Source organism: Euphorbia lathyris, chromosome 2 (genome assembly GCF_963576675.1).
Source record: "Euphorbia lathyris chromosome 2, ddEupLath1.1, whole genome shotgun sequence".
NCBI classification, from domain to species: domain Eukaryota; kingdom Viridiplantae; phylum Streptophyta; class Magnoliopsida; order Malpighiales; family Euphorbiaceae; genus Euphorbia; species Euphorbia lathyris.
This window is the reverse complement of record NC_088911.1, coordinates 93,664,462-93,689,628: the sequence shown is the minus strand read 5'-3', so window position 1 is coordinate 93,689,628 and position 25,167 is coordinate 93,664,462. Positions and strand designations below refer to the sequence as shown.

General features: G+C 35.8%; 2 protein-coding genes across 2 annotated transcripts; one reads left to right on the top strand and one right to left on the bottom strand.

Annotated features, from left to right (window-relative positions):
* The first annotated feature begins 265 nt into the window (after positions 1-265).
* On the top strand, positions 266-1,219 carry LOC136218985 (photosynthetic NDH subunit of lumenal location 3, chloroplastic). Its single transcript, XM_066006177.1, has 3 exons — positions 266-609; positions 686-972; positions 1,058-1,219. The coding sequence occupies exons 1-3, from the start codon at positions 327-329 to the stop codon at positions 1,160-1,162; spliced, it is 675 nt and encodes a 224-aa protein (XP_065862249.1). The 5' UTR covers positions 266-326; the 3' UTR covers positions 1,163-1,219.
* Positions 1,220-1,271: 52 nt separating this feature from the next.
* On the bottom strand, positions 1,272-6,491 carry LOC136218984 (kinesin-like protein KIN-14N). Its single transcript, XM_066006176.1, has 17 exons — positions 6,375-6,491; positions 5,755-6,006; positions 5,526-5,670; positions 5,330-5,439; positions 5,113-5,232; positions 4,824-5,027; positions 4,023-4,199; positions 3,857-3,931; positions 3,599-3,745; positions 3,367-3,508; positions 3,184-3,293; positions 2,919-3,080; positions 2,622-2,830; positions 2,236-2,317; positions 2,039-2,143; positions 1,833-1,937; positions 1,272-1,728 (listed from the first exon to the last, which is right to left on the bottom strand). Exons 1-17 carry the CDS (start codon positions 6,441-6,443, stop codon positions 1,549-1,551), a joined length of 2,394 nt encoding a protein of 797 aa, XP_065862248.1. The 5' UTR covers positions 6,444-6,491; the 3' UTR covers positions 1,272-1,548.
* Positions 6,492-25,167: the final 18,676 nt, after the last annotated feature.

Below are 25,167 nucleotides of genomic sequence, written 5' to 3'. Positions count from 1 at the left end.
ACGGATATTGTAAGTGTGTAATATGTATTGAAATGAGTCTAAATATAAATGGGCCTCCCATTGGGTTAGTTTTGTAAAAAACCCTATACTGGAACCTATATAAATATATAATTAGTTTTGCAGAGGGGCATGACTGAAAAGAATTCATAGCATTATGCTAAAGTATAATATGGAAAAGACAGTCTAAAATGTTTAGACCCCAGAAAACTGAAGAAAATATCGAAATTGCCCTTCCATAAGGATATCCTTCTAGTGGCCAATACTTGTTGGAATGGACATAACTGAAAAACAAATCCTAACAGAAGACATCACTCTGCTATTCTCCAATGGCTCACATAGCAAAATTCAATGGTGTAACTGAATCTTTGCCTGCCATTCCTAAAATCTCAAACAAGCAAAGAATCAACAGAAGAGCAAAAATAATTGCATTCCTTGCCAAGAAACAACTTATTTCTGATCAAAATCCATTCCATATCACAAGAAGACTAGCTTTAGGCCTCGCCTCTATATCCCTCATTGGAAACTCAGGCAATGGAGTTTCTCTTGCTGAGGACAACGGCTTCTGGCGAACAGATTTCCCACTAGATGTTACGCCTCGTCTTGAAAACAGTAAGCATTCAATGCATACAGTCTTCTTCTATTCTGTAACATTGATGCATAATTGTTGGTTGTTTGTGTAATGCAGAGATTGCAAATGAAAAAACGGGCACTCGTTCGTTCCTGAAGAAAGGACTTTTCATGCCGGATATTGGGGTTGGAGGCAGCATGTATAGGATAAAGAGATCTGCTTTTGATCTTCTGGCTATGGAGGATTTGATAGGACCAGACACCCTCAATTATGTGAGGAGGTATTTGAGACTCAAGTCTACTCTCATGTACTACGATTTCGACAAAGTTATCTCCGCTGCTCCGGTCGATGATAAACCATCTCTTATGAATCTAGCTAACAGATTATTCGACAATTTTGAGGAGGTAAATACGGTTTCATAATAGTCTGGAATTTTAGCAGCTTTTCTGTTATAGCTAAGATTATCAATTTTGCTGATAACATTGACAGCTTGAAGAAGCTTCAAGGAAGAAAAACCTGCCAAGGACAGAATCATCTTACCAAGGCACAAAAGTGATTCTCCAGGAGGTCATGGACAGAATGCCTGACATCTGAAATGTTTTTTTCAGTTTGTATGATAATTTGATCTTGAAATGCATTTTATAGCCTTCATTAATACTCAAATTATAGGTTTAAATGTTCAAGGAAATGCATGAGAATAGTGTAAATCAAAAAGCATATCTGGCATACTCATTTCTCAAAAAACCATTTATCATATAATACAAATTTGGTAACAAGATGTCAAGAATAGAGCCCTTATAGATCTAATTCTTCTAGAGGGCACGGGGCAGGATTTTTGTAAGCAACAAATTCTTCACTATACATGTTATAATCAGATCAGGTTAGGATCACTCTTTACTTTCTGAACTTTTATCAATACTCAGTGATAGAGAGAGATAATATATGATGAAGTGGAAATGAAATCATCTCTGTTAAAGGAATCAGCCCAAGCTCAAGCGAGATTCTGGAGAACGCACAAGGGTATGACGTCTAGGAACTCCTATCTCACAAGCATTGACCCTGGCAGCAAATCGGAGTGAGCAAATTGACTCGCCCAATGAAGAGGGATCGGGAGAGATATTCACAAACATCAGTGTCTTCGAGTCCCCACCTAGGCATGGCTGAACAAACACGATATCCAAATCAGAACATATTGTTATAGAAAACGCTAAAAATGATGCAGAAAAATTCATATTAGAATTTGCCAGCATACTAATATGATTACCTGAAGAAGATAAGTGAGCTTTGAGTTTCTAAAGGGTACATGGTCTTCCTTCTTTGCCAAGGAAAAGATAACATCACATAAAGATGACAAGCTTCTATTGATTGACTGTTAAAAGTTGCATGCATCAACAAGAAGATTTCATGATTACTAAAAAGAATAGAGTAAGAATAAAGGAAAACAAAATCATAACAATAAAGTCAAATTACTTGAGTTTCTCTTAATCTGTCCCCAGTTGAGCCACTCTTCGAAAGACGCTCGCTCCCAGCAAGATCAATAAGATTCAAGATGCCTTGTACGTGTTGGTCCGTGCTCTAACAAATTATAAACAATATTCAGTTCCATGGGGGAAAGAAAAAGTGGTAAATTAGATGAAAACTTGCAAGAGAAAAAGAGTTATTATTACCTCATTAAATCCAGAAATTCGCAGCGTAAAAACAAAATGACTTCTAGATGATTGTTCATTCATCTGGGTTTTGCCAACTGACCTGCGATAAGCAAAAACCAAAATTCTTATTTGGAGATCCTAAGTTGAAGTAAGCATACACTAATATATGTTACTCTTTCTGCATTTCATGTGATAAAAAAATTCAAGCCTATTGATTATCAAGTTTTTAGCACTATTATAGTAGGCCATTACAGGGGAAAATGCACATATAAATACAAGATCAGTTTTTAAGCACATTGCTAATGTGTAATCAAGATATAATTCAAAAAGCCATCCATTTCTCACATAGTTATACTTGTGAAAGTACATATGCAAGTAAAAAAAGCTGAAGGAGAATCCATTACCTACTATTAGCAGCCTGATCTAGAAGAAACGAAACCTCCTTAGTACTGCAAACATCTACAACTGTAAGATCAGAAACATGTGTGTTCCCATTGGCATCATGTTTGATCGCATATTGCTTCCCAGGAGTGCCATTTTCTGTTCTTGAAGAATCTCGATTTGTTGATAATAGATCTCGGATCGTTTCATTATATATTTCTAACATTGATACCTGAAATTATGTGTACATATATTGTTTAATCATAACAAAAGGTTGCGTAAATGTTGGATGCTACCAGTGTAAAATCCATAGCATTTACCTGCATTTCATATTTCCAGCCCTGGGACAGAAGAGACTGCCTAGTTTGGAATATTTGCTCTAAGGACCGAGGAATCAATCCCTTCAGCTCTGGACGACCTGGTTTTCCCATCATTGTGTAAGTTTTACCTGAGCCTGTCTGGCCATAGGCAAAAATGCACACCTGGGAAAGAAAGAATATTCATCACCCGAAGCAAACAATACGCTACCACAAGTTTTCCTGGAAAAGTAATGTTTTCATAAAAGACCCAGACCATGTTAAATACCTTGTAACCATCGAGAGCGCTTTGAACAAGCTGGGAAATTTCCACAAAAACATCGTCTTGCGATGCATCAGGGGTAAAAACTTTGTCAAAAGTGAAAGGATATTTTTGTCCTGCAAAGAATACAAAGTAATCAGATTCAAGTGTCAGTAGATAGTAGCTAATATCATGCTTATGCAGGCATACCATTTTGCAGCAAATCAATGCCTCGTCCAAGAGTTTCTGTTGTTGTAGGATAAGATACAACTTTTCCTTCAGCAGTAGTAGGACTGTCTTCAGGCAATAGAGGCCGCACTCGACAAAATACACGAATGTTTCCTTTCAGTTCCTGAAACATAACAGAGGTCAGTAACTTAGAGGTCAGTAACTTACATTCATTTATACATAAACAGAAAAATGATAAAGGCCCGGGTATTACCAAGATTGTATTATGCAACTTTTTCCTGAGCTTCTCTCCTTCAATGACTTTAAATTCTGCATCTTCCAGGCGATTTTGCAACTCACTTATAAGTTTTCTTTGTGCTTCAAACTCGGTTCTCGTCTCAAATACTGACATATCAGATAACTGACAAGAGAAATATACACTTACGCGTATTAAAGTCTTGAACCAAAACTAACTTTGCAGCAAATAACTTAACCACAGGTGTATTTTGCTGAGACCAAGTAGTAAAAATACCTCTAATTTATTCAGTGCAGCCTGTAGCTGCTCCTGTAGTGTGTTTATCTGTTCACCCTGTGAGGAGCATCTTTCCTGGCAACAAAAAAAATTAGCACCATCAGAAGATATAATTGGAAAGCATTACGTTAAAAAGAGCATAAGGGAATACAAATTAAAGGCCAACCTCTAGTTCATTGGACTTTGTGGCTAGCTCTTCACAATTAGTCACTTTAGCTGTTAAATCTTGCACTTGGGACTGGTATTGGTCTCGATCATTTGTCACCTGTAGCAACTCTACCCTTAGAGATGCAACTTCAGTCAATAGAGAATCCTTCTGCTTCGTAACTTCATCTAGAGATTCCTAATAGAGTTCACCATTGATTAAATTTACATGAAAAGAATAACTCAGTAGTTAGGATCAATAAAAGATGGTGATGGTAGATTGTCCGTATAATGGACACTAATCTACTAAAATAAAGTTATTCCCACAGAAGCTGAGAACGTTTCACTTGAAGAATGACACCCACATTATTTGAATTCACATTTGAGAACATATAACAACGCTACATAAGAAAATCTCATCCAAATGTTTTCACTATTGGAACATCCAACCCTAAGAGAATGTGCCAATGCATCAAAAAGTTAGCATACTGTTTCTAGATCAAATTCCGGAATTTGAATGTCTCCAAAAACAGAAAATAGTTAATGACTTCTTACCATGGAAGCATACATGATACACCATTAGTTGACTGAAACTATTCTTTTTACTAATGAAATCTAGAGCAGGAGAAATGGAATAACAAGAATTACTTTTACCATAAAGATATTATTTCTCCAAAGTGAACAAAGAATGAGTGAGAACAACTGCTCCCTAATTATTTCCAATATATCCATATTGATTAAGTATTTAACATCATATGGTCATACATTGTGTTAAAAACAACAAATCCACCAAAGAAGAGGGGGAAGGAGAATAAACACTCACTTTGCATGAAATATATTGACCTTGCAATGAACTGAACTGACCCCTCAAATTGCTGAGATTCTCCACTATAGCAGCTCTTTCTTTCTCGCCACGTTTAACATTTTCAAGAGATGTATCTAGATCAGTCTGAAGCTTACTGTTGTACAGCTGCAAGCTTGAATTATACTCTTGCAATAGCTTGTACATATCATTCACTGATGTTATCTGCAGAATTCAAATAACCCTTTGGTTAATTGTAAAATGATAAGATGGATCCATAAATAAATTGACATCTCATCTCTTCTATTACCCTTTGGTTAGCACTTTGAAGCTCTCCTTGAACCTTTCCAAGCTCTTCTGAGAGGGATTCTTGTGACTTCTCAAACTTAACTCTGGCTTCTTTTTCTTTTGCAAGAGAATCTACTGCAGCCTATTTGGTGTTTAGAACAGAAGTGCTTCATTAAAAACAATCAACAAATGCAGAATTGTATCAGTAAAGCACACTGAAATGACTTATATCAGCTCACCTTTTTTTCTGATTCTTCTTTGGAAGCTTTCTCTTGTAATGAAGAAAGACTCTTTCTCAACTCAACAATAATCAAATTCAATTCCTCTTCTTTGTTTCTCAGCATCAACTCTATAATCAAGAACAACATTTTCTGTCAATATATTTTCAGGAATTAAAAAAAAAAAAAAAATCAAAGAGAAAAGGCACAAAGATACCCATTTCAGCACATTGACTCTCATTAAATTCCAATGCATTTTGCAACTTTTCTTGCTCAAACATATAAAATCCTTCAAGGTCTTGAAACCATCTAACACAAAGCCGGAGCCTCTTAATATAATCCATCATATTGTCACATCTCTCCTACAAAAACCAAAGGCATAGCAGATATGAGAGTACTCTCAATTGAATCATAATAGCATCCTCTAAAAAAAGACTTAAACAAACCTTATAATTGAATTTGCTTTTGTATCTCATTCTCTCACTCAGCAATGCATCAACATCCTCTCTTGTGAACTCAATCCCACCATACTCGGATCCGGCATTGCTGGGGGGAGCACTAGCTGGACTGAGTTCATGTTCTCCATTGACAATTGAAAAGGCTTGTCTCATTCTGCCATTGTTTGCAGTTCCAACCATTTTGTCAACTCCAAGTTTTTCCCAGTTGTCTACAAGTACCTCATCACCAATATACTTGTTCTATGAAACCCAGAAAAGAAATCACCAAAAAGATAAAATCTTTCAGAAATATGATCTTTAAGTACAAAGGCATATATCACCATGAAAACACTACCACTGCTAAAAAAAAGGGTGTTCAATGAACTTGAAACCAAATTAATAAAACAAAAGAAACCCCACTCTCTAGTGCTGAGAAATATAGAAGAGAATCTTGAATTCACAAAAAAACAAAAAAAGGCCATTATATTAGTCCAAATGCACACATAAATTCCCAAAAAACTTGCAGAAAGAACCAAAATCATAGGAGATCGATTAATAACAAGAAAGTGAGGATTACAATTTATTTAAAAATAAAAGAAGGAAGAAAAAGATGGGGGGGAGGGGCTTACATGTGAAGGGGTTGTAGTAGTAATGTCCGTGGAGTTAAGTGGAGGCTTGTTCTGATTCTTGGAAGCCATTTGAAGTAGAAAGAGAGAGAGAGACTATACTTGTTTTTAATATAATTATTATTATTATTATTTTGTTTACCAATTCGGGTTTTTTATTATTAATAATAATATTCAGAGGTAGTAGGGGATGGTAAGCTTGTTTCAGAGTAGGTGGGCCCGTTGATTGTATTTAAAGCTACCGATCGAATCACAACCGTTGCTTATACCAGCAGGAATTGCAGAGACGAGACGAGAGGGTAAAAATGTAAAAGTAAAAGAGGAAATTAGCAGGTAAATAGATTACCGTTGGATATTTGAATTATTTTAAAAATAAGTAGTAGATCATAACATAACAGGCGTTAGTTCAGTTAAGTCACGTTTGGATTAAACTGCACTTATCTACCTTTTGTTTACGTTTCCTTGTATGAGTATTCCTCTCTACACAACACAATACTTCTTTCTTTTTTTCCTTTTCCATTATGTTTGGATTCCCTCTTCTTAGGAAGCCCATTTTTTTATATATATTTATTTATTTATGACTGAAATTAAAACTACACAAAATTTATTAAATAAAATACCAAAATCAACAATAAAATTAAAATCGACCATATTATTTTCTAATGAAAAAATCAATTATAATATTAAATAATATATAAAAAAAAAAAGTAAGATTGAAAATTGCAATTTGATTAAACCAAAAAAATGTTAAAGATATCACTTGCAATGAACTTTGCGCATAAAAGAGAACATCTTCAATTAGGATGATAATAGAACGAATAAGCCTCAGCCCATTTTGCCAATCCAGCCAACATATGTGCTACCCATGTTGCCCTCACGACGAGTATGGAGAAATTGAATATCCCAAAACCAAGAAATGCAGCAAAGTAAGTCTTCAAAAATCATTGAGCTAGAGTTTTCCATTTCTTTCATATCCTCTAACGCGTTGATGACATTGAGGTTATCTATTTCTAAGATGATTTCCTACAATCCAGCACCGAATGTCACTTTGAGTCCCATAATTGTAGTAAGCATATGTTTTATTGGGAAAAAAACTTAATCAATAAAGTAAGCGGGTAAGAAATGAGTGAACATAAATTTAATATTTAAAGTGAAAATTACATGCTGAAAAGTTTGTTAGGGTGTTAGTGTGAAATTACTTTTAAGTCCTTCCTTATTTGTAATATATCACCTGTAAACATCTTCTTGATTCTATGAGAAATCGATCTCTTTTTCTTCTATCATTTCTGTTCTAGTTTTCATGGTATCAGAGCAGGTTGAGATAAGCCTGGGAATTTACTGATCGATTTTCTCATCGGAATGCGTCCAAAGAAAACGCGAGCAAAATTATACTCTGAAGTTTTGCGTGATTCAGCATCTACTCCAGATCTAGAAGACTCCGACAACAACTCCGGTGATTTTTCTTCTTACTCCGACGATTCATCATACAACCGCGAGCGAAATTCTTCATCTAATTCTGTGAAGATGACTACAAATCAGCAGGTAACAAATGTTACTGATAATCCTAACATGATTTTAGTTTCTACTGTGTTAAATGGAACTAATTTCATCGCATGGAAGAGAACTATGATCTTAGCCCTAAGTGCCAAACGCAAGTTGAAATTTGTTCAGAAGGATACTAAACCTGAAAATGAAAACTCAGATGAGTATTTCAAATGGAAATGGGATGATGATCTAGTTTTTTCCTGGATTCGCAATTCTTTGACCAAAGAATTAGCAGATATTTTTCTGTTTGCCAAATCCTCTTTCTCTTTGTGGACAGAGATTGAACAGAGGTATGGGGAGAGTAATGGACCCCTGATCCATCAATTGAGGCGAGAAATCAGTAGTTTATCCCAAGGAAACATGAGTCTTGTTGAATATTTCAACAAGATCAAGAGGAAATGGGATGAACTCGCTGAAATCAAGCCAATTCTGAGTTGTACTTGTGGAGAGGCGCGTAAACAGGCTGAAGATCAGTTGGATGAGGAGCAACTAATGCAATTTTTGTCTGGATTGCACAATGATTTTGATAATGTTCGCGAGCAGATCTTGATTACAGAACCTCTTCCTTCTGTAAACAAAGCTTATTCAATGTTGATGCGCATTGAGAGACAAAGAAGCATTGGCAGTGAAGTTAAGGAGGATTTTGTGAATGCTACTATGTCCAAGACTTCTAATTACAAGTCAGGAAGCAAAAATGGAGGCAAAAAGTCTGGTAACAATGGATCCATGCACAATTCAGCAGGAGATGGCAATAAGGAGGATAAATTTTGCAAATATTGCAAGAAACCAGGGCATGAGAAAGAGGAATTCTTCAAATTGGTTGGCTATCCAGATTGGTACAAAGGAAAAAGGAGCACCAGTCACAAACAACAAGCTCACATGTCAAAAGAGAAGAGTTCCTCTCCTTTGGAAGACAGTGACTCTGAAAGTGAGGAAGAATCTGTACAGGCTATAGTGCAGCGAGAGGTTCAGAAAGCTTTGAAGCAAAAAGCCACAATTTCAGATGGAGGCAAGAGCCATGATGAATTTTCTGCCTTTGCAGGAATGAGTTCTGCAGGTAACAATTCTAAACTCATCAAGAACACTTTTGAGTTTTTTGGGTTATAGATTCAGGTGCAACCACTCATATGTGTTATGAAGATTGTCATATGCGCAATGTAATTGCATTGTCAAAACAGCAAAGAAAGGTTTTCTTGCCCACAGGAGAATCACAATTAATATCCAAACAAGGTGATATTAAGCTTGCACATCAGTTCACATTGAGGAATGTACTATTTGTACCAGGATTTCATTACAATTTGCTCTCAGTAGGGAAATTGTTACAGGACCAGAATATTAGCATTAGATTTTTTGCTAAATTCTGTGTTTTGCAGGACCAAGCATGTGAGAAGACAATTGCTGTAGGATTTTTACAGCAGGGTCTATACTATCTTACAAGGAAATCCTTCAATAAAGTTGTTATAGATAAGTATAGTACTAGCACAAATGTAGTAGATTGTAGCTTGGTTGTTAAAGCACATTCAGAAACTGATGTTCATATCTGGCATCAAAGGTTGGGACACTTGTCCAGTAGTAGTGTGAAGTTTGTAACTGCCATACAAGGTTTAAATAAGGTGCAAGTTTCTGATTTTGAACATTGTGATGTTTGCCTGAGGAGCAAATCTGTTAGGCAACCCTTTTGTACTAGTTCATCAAAATCAATAAAGTTGTTTGAATTAGTCCATATTGATGTTTGGGGACCCTATAAACAAACTTTTGTGTCAAGAGACAGATTTATGCTAACCATTGTTGATGATTTTTCAAGAGCTTTATGGGTTGTACTTTTTAAAACCAAAGACCAGGTGCCACATTTGATTGAGAACTTCATCAAATTAGTGCATACTCAATTTGAAGCCAAAATCAAGACTCTCAGGTCTGATAATGGGACAAAGTTTACTAGTCAACAAACCCAATCTGTGCTTAAGAGAGCAGGGATCATTCATCAAAGGAGTTGTATAAACACTCCACAGCAGAATGGTACAGTTGAGAGAAGGCATAGAAGCTTGACTAATGTGGGTAGAACTTTATTGAAGCAAGGAGGTCTTTCCACTAAGTTCTGGGGAGAAGCGTTGTTGCATGCTGCAACTTTAATCAATGTGTATCCAACAAAAGTTTTGAACTGGAAGACCCCATATGAAGTATTGTATGAGAAAGCACCTGATTATGGACACTTCAAAGTTTTTGGCTGCATTGCTTATGCTGTCAATACAGATAACAAGAAAGGGAAATTTGAAGATAGAGCTTCTAAATGTATCTATTTAGGAGGTTCAGCTGGACAAAAAGGATGGAAGTTGTACAATCTTACAACACATTCCCTTTGTATATCTAGAGATGTGCACTTCATTGAAATAGATTTTGTTTTTACTAATAAATCTCCTTCTTTAGTAGCAGGTCCACAACAGGATAGCACAATTATTCCTCATTGTGCAGAAGATGAAATGTTTAGTGAATTGCAGTTTTCGTCAGAGGACGTGTTTCAAGAAAATATAGAAGATCCTGTGGAAGTAGCTTCTCCAGATCCTGTGGAAGTAGTTTCTTCAGATCAAACTTTAAATAATGATTCGGCAAGTATTGACCAAGAATAATTATAATCTCTTGAACATCCACAAGAGAATGTATTGAGAAGATCAACCAGAACCATTAAAGCTCCTGCCTGGACATCTGATTTTGTCACAAATGCAGTTTTTACAGACAAGCATGTTGCATTCTTGAGTAATATTGCAAAGATTCCCGAGCCAAGTTCTTATGCAGCAGCAAGCAATGATCCAAACTGGGTTCAAGCTATGAAGTTGGAGATAGAAGCATTAGAGAAGAATGGGACATAGAGCATGACTAGTCTACCAAAGGGAAAGAAAGCAATTTCTTCTATGTGGGTGCTGAAAGTTAAGTACAAGCCAGATGGGAGTCTGTACAAATACAAAGCAAGGTTAGTATCTAAAGGCTATAACCAAAAGTGGGGAATTGATTATCATGATAGTTTTTCCCCTGTTGCTAAGGTAGTTACTGTGAGATTGATAATTGCTTTAGCTGCTCATTTTCAATGGGAAATATTTCAGATTGATGTGAATAATGCATATTTGCATGGATACATAGAGGAAGAACTTTATATGCAGCAACCAGAGGGTTATAATGCCAAACCAGGAGAAGTCTGTAGATTGCATAAGTCCATTTATGGCCTGAAACAGGCTGGAAGGCAATGGAATAAGCAATTTACCAACACTTTACTTGGGTTGGGTTTTATCAAGTCTATTCATGATTGTTGCATGTTCACTAAGAGATTTAATGGAGAATTCATAGTCTTGGTGGTGTATGTGGATGATATTTTGTTGACAGGAACTTCTGTGATACTTATCTCAGAGGTAAAAGAAGCTTTAGATAAAGCTTTCACAATCAAGGATTTAGGAGTTGCAAAATACTTTTTGGGAGTTGAATTGAACAGATCAGAATCTGGTTTTATATTATCTCAAAGCAAATATATTAGAGATATGGTGGCTGAGGTTGGTTTAAAAGATGCAGCTGAAGTTGCAAGTCCATTACCTGCAGGAATTGAGATAACTGCTGAAAGTCCTCTTATTGATAATTGCGATCAATATAGGAGAATGATTGGAAAATTGTTGTATCTTGGTTTCACAAGACCAGATATAAGTTATGCAACACAACAATTAAGTCAATTCCTTCAGAATCCAACAAAGATACATTTGAATGCTGTAATTCATGTATTGAAATATTTGAAGGGCACTGTCAATATGGGATTGTTATATGCGAAGCAGTCAAATATGCATTTAAGAGCCTTTTGTCAGAATGATTTCAAAGAACAAGAATTGAAGTTATCAGGCTACAGTGATGCTGATTGGGCTAGGTGCAAGGAAACTAGAAGAACAGTTGGAGGGTATTGTGTATTTTTGGGGAATTCATTAATTTCCTGGAAAGCAAAGAAGCAACCAACTGTTAGTAAGTCATCTGCTGAAGCTGAATACAGGTCCATGGCAGTTGCTTCATGTGAGATTAAATGCATTACATATCCCTTGAGGGAATTGAAACTGAAGGTAGAAAAACCAATTCCATTATTCTGTGATAATGCTGCTGCTATACACATAGCAGAAAATCCTGTGTTTCATGAAAGGACAAAACACTTGGATATTGATTGTCACATTGTGAGGGAGCATTTACAAAGTGGACTGTTATGCACTCCTTTTGTACACTCTGAAGATCAATTGGCTGATGTGTTTACGAAGCCTTTATCATACAATCAAATGAAGCCTGTTATTTCGAAGATGGGCATTGTTAATCTGCCAGATGCTAATTCTAGCATACATAAGTGAAGGAAAATATAGCAGCAGAAATATAAAAAATTTAACCTATTTCCATTAACCCAAGATCCGTTAATCGTTATTTCATATAAAGAGGGATAAAAGAAATACCTTTCAGAAGTTCTATCTACCGTTGCAAACGAAGTGCCCACAACTCTTACTTCGAGTTCCCGAGCACAAAACAAAACAATTGAAGATCAAGTTAGAATTCAACCGTTTATAACAACCAAAATAGATTGTATCTAATTAATCAACACAAGATCAAGGATAAAGAGAAAAGAGATGAAATCAATTGAACGGAAGGAAGCGGTGGATAATCTCGTCCTTTAGTGTGTGGGTCGAAATTTATCTCTCCCGGTTTGCTTGTCAATTTCGAAAATTGCATATAAGGGGGTATTTATATCCTCTTGTATCTAAACCCTAGTTAGATAGAATTAGGTTACTGAATAAGAATTTCATTCGGAATATAATTCTTATTTATTATCTATAATTATATCTTAAATATAAAGATAATATTAGTAACCTTATAGGATAATAATAGGAGTAATATAATCTAATAAAAACTCCTAACTTATTTATCCTTTAATTAATTTAATTCATAATCCTAATCTAATTAGAATTGATAAAATCAAATTAATTATTTATGTATTTTATATATATAAAATCGCCCCCCTTATTAACTGGGCCTTATTGGGCTCAGTTGGGCTTCCATCAATTAATTAACATCTGTTTCCCTTTTGGGTTCCAAGTCTTATGTGTGACCCATTAGGTTCTTATTGCTTCTAGCCGTATGCAACTATTAAATTAATTTTCACAGAATTATATTTAATCTTTGCATAACGGAATGAGTACGCAAAATGTGATTGGCAAATCCGAAACATTCCCCCAGAGCTATAAGAAGACAGGTTGATTCTGTCGTTGACCTTTCCGTATTAGTTACAGTATAATTCGATCCTTTATCAACTACATCCTTGAACTGAATCTTATGACTATGGATAATGTCAAGTCACATATAGCGATACGTTCGTTTTACTTGTACAGGCCGAGTCAACTCCAATTAGATAGGTTAAGAGAAATCTGTATTTCAATCTTAAGCTATCACCTTACAAGGATTTAGAGTCAAGTCTTCCACAAGCGATCCATGGACATATCTCCCATTTATCGGGAGTGATAAATGCTCAATCCAATGTATAACTATCCTACAATTACTTCCTGTGATACCCAACGTCTGCCGTTCACACTCAGAGTCATCTCTGTTAAGGATCGTGTTACAACAGGATCAAAGCGTCACATTCCGTAATCCAGAATTACTAATTAACATTCCTTTGAGTCTGAGGATTACTTATACCTATTAATACCAATGAGATAAACAGGTGACAAGGATGAATCTACCCATCCTGTTATCTCAAGTCGGGTCCCCAATCCTAATGAACTCCTTTTCATTGGATCAATGTAACTGTCCAGATATCTGTATATATGAAGCTTGTGAGATCAGCTTTCTGTCGCGACAGAAGACATTGTTACATGCAAGTCTCAGCAGTGATATGTCAATCCTAAACATATTACTTGACTTGGAGTGGTTTTAAGTTTATTAGTTTATTATAAAGTTTCGTCTCACTTCATGCTTGTATGAACACTTTATAATCACTTTAAACAAACTTACGGATTTCCTTTTATTAGACTTTATTTAGTTCTTAAAAGGGATTGCCTTTATATAGTTATGAAACCATATCTCATTAAAACAAATGATATAAAGAACACTTCATTTACATTAAGTTTGTATCCTAGAACAATTGTCTATAGGACACTAAAACCCCAACATACTCCCACTTGGACTAAAGCCAATTGTTTCTACAACTTATCCCAGTAGAAGTTAGATGACGATCATGTACTTTCTGGGTTAAGGGCTTTGTCAACGGATCTGCAACGTTGTCCTCAGTAGGTACTCTTTCTATTCTCACATCTCCTCTTGCCACAATTTCTCTTATAATGTGGTATCGCTTCAAGTAATGCTTGGATGCATTATGAGACCGTGGTTCCTTTGCTTGCGCAATGGCTCCATTGTTATCACAATACAGTGTAATGGGATTTACAATGTCAGGCACCACACCAAGTTCAGTAATGAACTTCTTAATCCAAACCGCTTCCTTTGCTGCTTCCGCAGCAGTGATATACTCTGACTCGGTCGTAGAGAAAGCTACGCTTCCTTGCTTGGAACTCTTCCAGCTGACCGCGCCCCCATTCAGGATAAACAGGTATCCTGATTGGGATTTAAAATCGTTCTCATCTGTGAAATGACTGGAATCTGAAAATCCTTCTATTTTTAGATCCCCTTCTCCGTACACTAGGAACATGTCTTTAGTCATTCTCAAGTACTTAAGAATGTTTTTGACGACATTCCAGTGCTCGTCTCCCGGGTTACCTTGGTAACAACTCGTTACACTTAACGCGAACGCTACGTCAGGTCTAGTGCATAACATAGCATACATAATCGAACCAATTGCGCTGGCGTACGGGACTATAGCCATGCGCTTCTTATCATCTTCGGTTTTAGGACATTGATGATTGCTTAACTTTACTCCATGTATCATGGGTAAGTTACCTCGTTTCGATTCAAGCATGCTAAACCGCTTTAGCACCTTTTCGATGTATGTAGCCTGTGAAAGACCAAGCAGTCTTCTTGATCTATCTCTGTAGATCTTTATACCAAGTATATAAGCTGCTTCACCAAGGTCTTTCATGGAGAAGTTACCTGATAACCATACTTTTACCGATTGTAGTAGAGCTATGTCATTTCCCATTAATAATATATCGTCCACATATAATATCAAGCTCCCACTTGCTTTCTTGTAAATGCAAGCTTCTTCGCAATTTTGTTCGAAACCAAATTGTTTTATGGTTTCGTCAAAACGCTTGTTCCAGCTTCTTGATGCTTGCTTGAGTCCATAAATGGATCTCTGAAGTTTGCAAACCTTGTTTGCATCCTTTGATATGAAACCTTCAGGTTGCATCATATATACATCCTCAAGCAGGTTTCCGTTTAGGAAAGCTGTTTTCACATCCATTTGCCAAATCTCGTAATCGTAGTGAGCGGCAATAGCAAGCATTATTCTGATTGATTTGGACATAGCCACAGGAGAGAAAGTTTCGTCATAATCAATTCCTTACTTCTGACGATATCCTTTCGCTACTAACCTAGCTTTGTAGGTGCTAACCTTTCCATCCATGTCAGTCTTCTTTTTGAAGATCCACTTGCACCCAATGGGTTTTATCCCTTCGGGTGGATCAACCAAAGTCCACACTTGGTTGGTGTACATGGAATCCATCTCAGAATCCATGGCTTCGAGCCATGCTTTAGAATCTGGACTGTTAAGAGCCTCTTCATAGTTTTCGGGTTCGTCGTCTAACACGGGAACCTCATCATCATCTTCCACTAGAAAACCATATCTAATAGGGAGTTCACGAACTCTTTGTGATCTACGAATGGATGGCACTTGAGTCTCATCTAATGGGACTCCATCGGGTTCCTCAGCCGCCTCTATTGTTTCAGTCGGTGTTTCTTGTTCTTGAACTTCATCAAGTTCAATCATGCTTCCCTTTTCTGTTTCTTCGAGAAACTCTTTCTCTAAGAAGGTTGCGTGCTTGGATACTATTACTTTCTGATCATCTGGATGATAGAAGTAATATCCCATAGTTTCCTTAGGGTATCCAATGAAGAAACATTTATCAGATTTAGAATCTAGTTTGTCGGACGCAATGCGTTTGACAAATGCTGAACAACCCCATACTCTCATGAATGAGAACACGGGTTTCCTACCAACGAACAATTCATATGGTGTGGAACTAGCGGATTTAGTTGGTACTCGATTTAGGGTGAAGAGGGCGGTTTCTAAGGCATAGCCCCAAAATGTCTTTGGAAGTAATGTTATGCTCATCATGGATCGTACCATATCTAGTAAGGTACGGTTCCTCCTCTCGGATACACCATTGTGTTGTGGTGTATAGGGAGGTGTCTATTATGAGCATATCCCGCATTCAGTTAGATAATTCAGAAAATCATCTGAAAGATATTCGCCACCTCGATCGGATCGAAGTGTCTTTATTTTCTTTCCTAATTGATTTTCTACTTCATTCTTGAAGCATTTGAATTTCTCAAAGGCTTCGAACTTATGCCTCATCAAGTAGATATAACCATATCGGGTATGGTCGTCTATGAAGCTTATGAAGTATCTGAATCCTCCTCTTGCTTGGACTGACATAGGACCGCATACATCGGAATGTATTAATCCTAGAGTGTCTGATACACGCTCACCTTTATTGCTAAAGGGTGTCTTTGTCATTTTACCTTTTAAACATGCTTCGCATGTTTCCAATGATTCAGGATCAATTGAATTTATAAGCCCATCTTGATGTAGCTTAAGCATGCGTCTTTTGTTTATATGGCCTAAACGACAATGCCACAAGTAAGTTGAATTATCTAGCTTATGTCTTTTGGTATCAATTGCGAAAACAGAAATTTTGTCATCTAGCATATAAATCCCATTTTGTGATATTCCTGAAAAATAGAAAATCCCATCTCTATAAAAATCACAATGTTTGTCTTTTATTGAAATATGAAAACCGTCGTCAACAAGACGGCTAATAGAAATAATGTTACGAGACATTTCTGGAACATACAAACAGTTCCCTAATTCTATTACAAGCCCAGAGGGCAAATTTAAAGCATAATCTCCAATGGCGAGGGCGGCAACTCTTGCTCCATTTCCTACTCGCAAGTTTATGCTTCCTTTCTTCAGTTCGTTAGTCCGATTTAGTTCCTGCATATTTGTACAAATATGAGATCCACATCCGGTATCAAGTACCCAAGATTCAGACTGTGAAACTGTATTTATTTCAATATAAAACATACCAGATGTCGAAGCACCGCCTTTTCCCTTCTTGAGGGAGGCTAGGTACTCCTTGCAGTTCCTTCTCCAATGCCCGTCTTTACCACAGAAGTGGCACTCTCCTTTGGGCTTCTTCACTTCCTTTCCCTTAGCTCTAATGGGCATGGATCCCTTGCCTTTCTTGGGATATTTAGGATTGGGAAAATTCCCCTTCTTCTTCTTTGATCCCTCTATGACAAGAGCCGGTATTGCCTTGTCTTTCTTCATATTGGGCTCAACTGACTTGAGCATATTTGCAAGCTCTTCAAGAGAGGTTTGCAAGTCATTCATCTGGTAGTTCATGATGAACTGTGAATAACTCTTTGGGAGGGATTGAAGAATTAAGTCTATACTTAGTTCGTTATCCATCGCGAATCCAATACTAGAAAGTTTGGTAATATATCCAATCATCTTGACATAATGTGTCATCACAGATGTGCCCTCTTGCATCCTACAACGATATAGCAACTTGGATATCTCGTAGCGTTCGCACCTAGTCTGTTTCCCAAACAGCTCCTTAAGGTGCATGATGATGGAATAGGCATCTATTTCCTCATGTTGCCTTTGCAATTCCAGTGTCATCGATGCAAGTATGATGCATCCTGCATGATCGTCATCAGCTTTGTGCTTCTGGTAAGCATCAATTTCTTCGATGGGAGCATCATCAGCTGGGATAGGGGGTATCGTTGTATCAAGTACATACCCTATCTTATCGAACTTCAAAACGATTTTGAGGTTACGAAACCAGTCGGTGAAGTTTGAACCGTTCAATTTGTTATCGGTAAGAATGTTTTGCAGATTAGTTTTAGTCATGATTTTAAGAGTGTTATAATATAACCTGAGAGTGAGAAAGAGTAAACGTATGTTATTCATTTGCTTTAAAATACATCAATCTAAAATTATAGGCCTTTTGTTTATTTTAGATTGCTCCCACTATTTTGCCAAATTAATAGCCCTCCATATTAATTCGAAGAATTTCACAAATCCTTTAGTGAGCTAGGATCCTAACTCCTGAGATTACGCCTTGAGTTTACTCAACAAGCTAGTCTCATTTGTTAGGTAGATTCATGTAATCAATCACATCTTTGATGTGATTCCTAGGTTATTGGGTTACTAACCACATTAGTAGCTTAATATGTTATTCATATTAATCCCAACCATATTGTCCATTAGTTTATGAAAACATGAGTTTACTCATCCAATTATCATAATCTAATTTAAGTATTACCCCATATTCATGAAAAGATTATTTTCAATAATTCAGGTGTTACCATAAGACCCCGAGCTTGAGTTACTCAACAACCCAAAGGCCCCCAGTACTGCCGGCTGAATTATAATATTAGGGAGGGGCAACCGATTTTAATAACTTGCTTATTTACTTAACTTTTAATTAGTGAGGGATTTTTATTTTAAGTCTCATAATCTAACTTAGTCTTGATTTGCTTTAGCATATATCAGACACATACATTGGTGTTATGGACATATTATCTAAATTAATCCGTCGAGCCAGAGACGGAATAAAAGGCCAAACCTAGGGAAATACTAACTATTACATATTTCTCTTTAGGTCCTCCGTCTTCTCCATGGCGCCTTGAAATTACATATTAATTTTTTTTATTCTACTAAAGAAAACTTCAATTAAATTGAAGGGAATTAGATGAGAGGAGAAATTACAATAGATAGTAGAAAAGCATGACTCGCAGGCCCTATTTCAAAAATACCAAAAGACTAAAAGAGGGTCCAAATATGTCCATAACTCCAAACATGCATAGACTCAATTAAATAAATTTAATTGGTTGATTACATAAATACTTTATGTAATATTTAGGTTAATCACATTAACACATTAAATTAACTTTCATCCAATTTTACTTCTAATAGTTTCGTATCTTCTATATTAACCTTTTAGATTAATACAACTATACAAAACTTTAATTTATGCATGTCCCAATTATTTTGATTTCAATTATTTTGATTTCAATTCATTTAATACTTTTGATTTACAAATAGGTAAAACAAACTTTTAAATAAATTTTCATTCGATAATCAAAACAGAAAACTATTAATTTCTGAAACATATATACATAAATATATTTAAAACTAATTTTTAAAACGATTTAAAATTAAGTGGGTCTCGGGCCGGGTCCGAAGACGCGGCTGCTGCCGTATGGCAGCAGCCCTAGCGCGTCTAGCAGCGGCAGCCAGACGCCGCGTGGTTGCTGCCGCGAGGCAGCAACCGTGTGACAGCAGCCGGGTCGCGCCGTGAGGCGCGACCCGAGCTGCTTATATATATATATCAGTTTCAAAACGGTTTTAAAATGATTTTCAGAAAGTAAGAAAACCAATTATAGATTTTCCATTTTTTATCTTTAGAATCAATAAAATTAACTTTTATCAATCTAACTATAAAACTAATAGATTTTGTTATAATGATTATCAACCGAAATAATTAGGAACATATGCATAAACTATTTTAATTAACAATTAATTAAAACTTATTTATCTTTAGAACTAATTAATCAAAACAGTTTTGTTAATTAACCTAACTATAAATATTTATTCAACCTGATTGAAAAACTTCTAAATTTTCATATATGAAATAACAGATTTAACGCAGGCTCTGATACCACTGAAGGAAAATAGGCAAACGTATAGCAGCGGAAATATAAAAAATTTAACCTATTTCCATTAACCCAAGATCCGTTAATCGTTATTTCATATAAAGAGGGATAAAAGAAATACCTTTTAGATGTTCTATCTACCGTTGCAAACGAAGTGCCCACAACTCTTACTTCGAGTTCCCGAGCACAAAACAAAACAATTGAAGATCAAGTTAGAATTCAACCGTTTATAACAACCAAAATAGATTGTCTCTAATTAATCAACACAAGATCAAGGATAAAGAGAAAAGAGATGAAATCAATTGAACGGAAGGAAGCGGTGGATAATCTCGTCCTTTAGTGTGTGGGTCAAAATTTCTCTCTCCCGGTTTGCTTGTCAATTTCGAAAATTGCATATAAGGGGGTATTTATATCCTCTTGTATCTAAACCCTAGTTAGATAGAATTAGGTTACTGAATAAGAATTTCATTCGGAATATAATTCTTATTTATTATCTATAATTATATCTTAAATATAAAGATAATATTAGTAACCTTATAGGATAATAATAGGAGTAATATAATCTAATAAAAACTCCTAACTTATTTATCCTTTAATTAATTTAATTCATAATCCTAATCTAATTAGAATTGATAAAATCAAATTAATTATTTATGTATTTTATATACATAAAATCGCCCCCCTTATTAACTGCGCCTTATTGGGCTCAGTTGGGCTTCCATCAATTAATTAACATCTGTTTCCCTTTTGGGTTCCAAGTCTTATGTGTGACCCATTAGGTTCTTATTGCTTCTAGCCGTATGCAACTATTAAATTAATTTTCACAGAATTATATTTAATCTTTGCATAACGGAATGACTACGCAAAATGTGATTGGCAAATCCGAAACATTCCCCCAGAGCTATAAGAAGACAGGTTGATTCTGTCGTTGACCTTTCCGTATTAGTTACAGTATAATTCGATCCTTTATCAACTACATCCTTGAACTGAATCTTATGACTATGGATAATGTCAAGTCACATATAGCGATACGTTCGTTTTACTTGTACAGGCCGAGTCAACTCCAATTAGATAGGTTAAGAGAAATCTGTATTTCAATCTTAAGCTATCACCTTGCAAGGATTTAGAGTCAAGTCTTCCACAAGCGATCCATGGACATATCTCCCATTTATCGGGAGTGATAAATGCTCAATCCAATGTATAACTATCCTGCAATTACTTCCTGTGATACCCAACGTCTGACGTTCACACCCCAGAGTTATCTCTGTTAAGGATCGTGTTACAACAGGATCAAAGCGTCACATTCCGTAATCCAGAATTACTAATTAACATTCCTTTGAGTCTGAGGATTAATTATACCTATTAATACCAATGAGATAAATAGGTGACAAGGATGAATCTACCCATCCTGTTATCTCAAGTCGGGTCCCCAATCCTAATGAACTCCTTTTCATTGGATCCACGTAACTGTCCAGATATCTGTATATATGAAGCTTGTGAGATCAGCTTTCTGTCGCGATAGAAGACATTGTTACATGCAAGTCTCAGCAGTGATATGTCAATCCTAAACATATTACTTGACTTGGGGTGGTTTTAAGTTTATTAGTTTATTATAAAGTTTCGTCTCACTTCATGCTTGTATGAACACTTTATAATCACTTTAAACAAACTTACGGATTTCCTTTTATTAGACTTTATTTAGTTCTTAAAAGGGATTACCTTTATATAGTTATGAAACCATATCTCATTAAAACAAATGATATAAAGAACACTTCATTTACATTAAGTTTGTATCCTAGAACAATTGTCTATAGGACACTAAAACCCCAACAATAAGGAGATTAAGAAGTATTCTTCGTGAGGAGGGGGTGTTAAAGTGAAAATTACATGCTGGAAAGTTTGTTAGGGTGTTAGTGTGAAATTACTTTTAAGCCCTTCCTTATTTGTATATATATCACCTGTAAACATCTTCTTGATTCTATGTGAAATCGATCTCTTTTTCTTCTATCATTTCTGTTCTAGTTTTCATAAGTATTAAAAGGTTCCAAATGAGTACACAACCCTCGGATATAGGAAGGGTAATACAATTTTTTTTTAACAAAAACATGAAAATGAAGCATACCAAGTAGAAGGCGGGACATGTGTGCTCGAATATTTGGCTTTCAATGTATAGGAGCTAGCAAGGTTGGCACTCACGGTGGGAATGTGATTGTCTAATTAGGCAAATGGAGGTGTAGGATTTTCATCGTTCCCTTTATCCTCGACGGGATGTTCTTACTCCATTACCTCGTCTACCATAACTAAGTTCTAACCATCGTATTCTTCAATTCATCATTAAAGGGAAGGTCAAAGTCCACTTGGTTAAAATATACGCCTTCAAGATGGTCTCATGAATATTAACCATGTAGAAGAATGCAAGGTTTTCATAGTCCGCATTTAATGCATCATTGGCATCATCGAATTTACCACATACTGTTGTAGCTTTGCCACCTTAGAGTCCATCACTTTTTTTTCCTTTTCAGCAAATTCCCGAGCAGCCTTGAGCTGCTACGATCCTAAGTCATTCTTCAGTCTTTTGTTTTTCCTCTTTAAGCTAGTTTAAATTGTTTATAGCATTCTTTGTTTCGTTAAGAATTATTTGGATACTTTTTCCCCTATCATTAAAATGAGTACTATTAGGTTATTATTATCCATTGCCGTTATTAAAAATTGGTCTTTATTTCAATGTGATTGTTAACAATGTGTTCTTTATGTTGAGCTTAATATGCCTTTTCTTTTACCAGTTGATTTAGTATTAAATTAAAAAGTCTTTGTATTGTTTAAAATATGCTAGTAGGTAATAGTTTGCTTCTTTTTTTTTAAGGTAAGGCAATTGTTTGCTAAATTGCCTATTTTTCTTTTTTAAAATAGATATAAACAATGTGATAGTGATCATTCTCTCTTTACTAAAACTAATATATCTTTCAAAGTGGTTCTTTTAGTTTATATGGATGGCGTTATTATAGCAGGTAATGATCTTATTGAAATTAATCACATTAAGGGCATTTTGGATGGTGATTTAAGTTCTTTGAACAAAAATTCGAGTCTTGAAATTATTCGTTCGAGTGGAGAGATAAGTATAACATAGAGAAAGTATGCATTGCAGCTCCTAAAGGATGCATGATTGTTAGTTTCAAAGTCTGTTACAACTCCAATAGATGCCACTTTAAGGTCATCTAAAGACCAAAGGACTATTTGGTTTTTAGAATTTTTTTTCCGTCCTATTCTTCATTCTTTCAAGTTTAATTAAAATATAACACATGAAAATTTTCATTTTATCTCTATATTCAATATGTGTCTTTATCCAATGATAACTTTTACACACGGTTGGAGTTCACGATGATATCTAATTGCAGATAAATTTATCTTAAGGAAACATATATCATCTGGTTTTAGATTACTGTGTCCGACTTTTGATTCTTCTAAAAGATTAAAAATTTTGATTTCTTAATAATTTCGGATTAATGATATTTTATGTTCTTTTTATTATTTTATACTTATTTTTTAGTGCTAATAATTGTTATATATACAAGTGAAATACGTATGCATTATACTAATTACCAGAAAAAACTCCCATCCCTTTGAATCAGTAAGCAAGTGGAAGGAAATTGGAGGACAAAATCGTAAAATGCTGAATTTGAATTGATGAACTGTGAAATTCTACCTCTCTTTTATATCTATTATTAATATAATAATGGGAAAATTACAAAACTAGATCAAATGAGAGGCTCATTTACATATTTAACCCATTTACTCAACCTACTACATATCTAGATTGATTTTGTGTGACTTTCCCATAATACCCCTAACCTTCCCACTTCCCACAACACGAACGGCTGCTCCCCCCATCTCCTTGGTTACGCAAAAAGTTGGCTCCTCCATTAATGATTTCAAGACTTTTGATCTTCATTTCTTCCTTTAAATTGTACGAAATCTGCACCATTTCGCCAAATCACAATGAATTTCTCTTTTTCCTCTCTTCATCTCTTGATTCTGCAACTTCCTAATCCTAGAAAACGAAGCCATGGTTCTTCATCTCACTGTTTCTGCTCGTTACTTGGTTTCTTTCGTCGTGTTACCATCAAAGAAATGGTTATTCTACGTTATTTTCTTCGCTTTTCCCAGTTTATCATATTGTTATTGTCGCTTTTAAGGGTGAAAGGTACGAAAAATGTAAGTATCTGTTGTTTTTTCTGTGTTTTTTCATGAATACACTTCGCATAGTCGATGATTTCGCGAAGATTTGCGAAGAGAAAGAGCCTGAAACGTGACGATCTACTTCGTGAATCGATGATTTTGCGAAGATCTGCGAAGAGAAAGAGCCTGAAACGTGTGGATCTACTTCGCGAATCTATTAGTTCGTGAAATCTACGAGTAGAAAAGTTCATGATTTGTCTCGCAGACTTCGCGAAAGCATCGATATGCGACGTAGATCATCACGTTTCAGACCTCGCATACCTCGCGAAAATATCGATTAGCGAAGTAAAATCACCTTTTTCCCTGCACATTTACATTTGCATGCTTCACTAATCCTCATTTCGCGAAGCCAAAATCGTCTTTTTCCCTGCCTAACACGATTAATTTTTTTCTGAAGGTGGTTGATTACATAACATCCCTTTCTAGAAGGCGGCATCCTCGGATGCAGGGGAGATAACCTTCCTTCCTGTACAGGGAGAAATTTCCCTCAAGATTGGCACATTCACTCCTAAAATGGTTGGTTAGGAGAGATTGTGCCAATCTTGGTGTGCACCATGGGACATATCCATCCCAAAAGGTCTAGACTTCCATTTCTCATCCCAAAACGTCTGGACTTTCATTTCTCCAGACCTTTTGGGATGAGAAATGGAAGTCCAGACCTTTTGGGATGGATGTGTCTTATGGTGCACACCAAGATTACTCATCCGCTTCAAAATTAGTACTGGATTAGTTAGGTTCACTTTGAAGTGCTTTGTTAGGAGTTTATTGTGGCAATCTTGTTGTAAATTTTGATAATGTTATGATTTTAATGTTAGAATCCGTTGTTGTTTGCCATTTTTTTTGTTATATACCACTTCGCGAATTAGCTACAAAACACATCCAGGCTTCGCATATGCGAATTAAATTCATCAAGTAAACCAAACTTTAGCTTCGCAGACTTCGCATATGCTAATGAAATTCATCAAGTAAACCAAACATTAGCTTCGCAGGCTTCGCATATGTTAATTAAATTCAGTAAGTAAACCCAAATATTAGCTTCACAGGCTTTGCATAGTATGGAATATGCGAAGTCAGACGGGACGGGGCGAGACGCGCGTAAATATTGAGGGTATTATGGGAA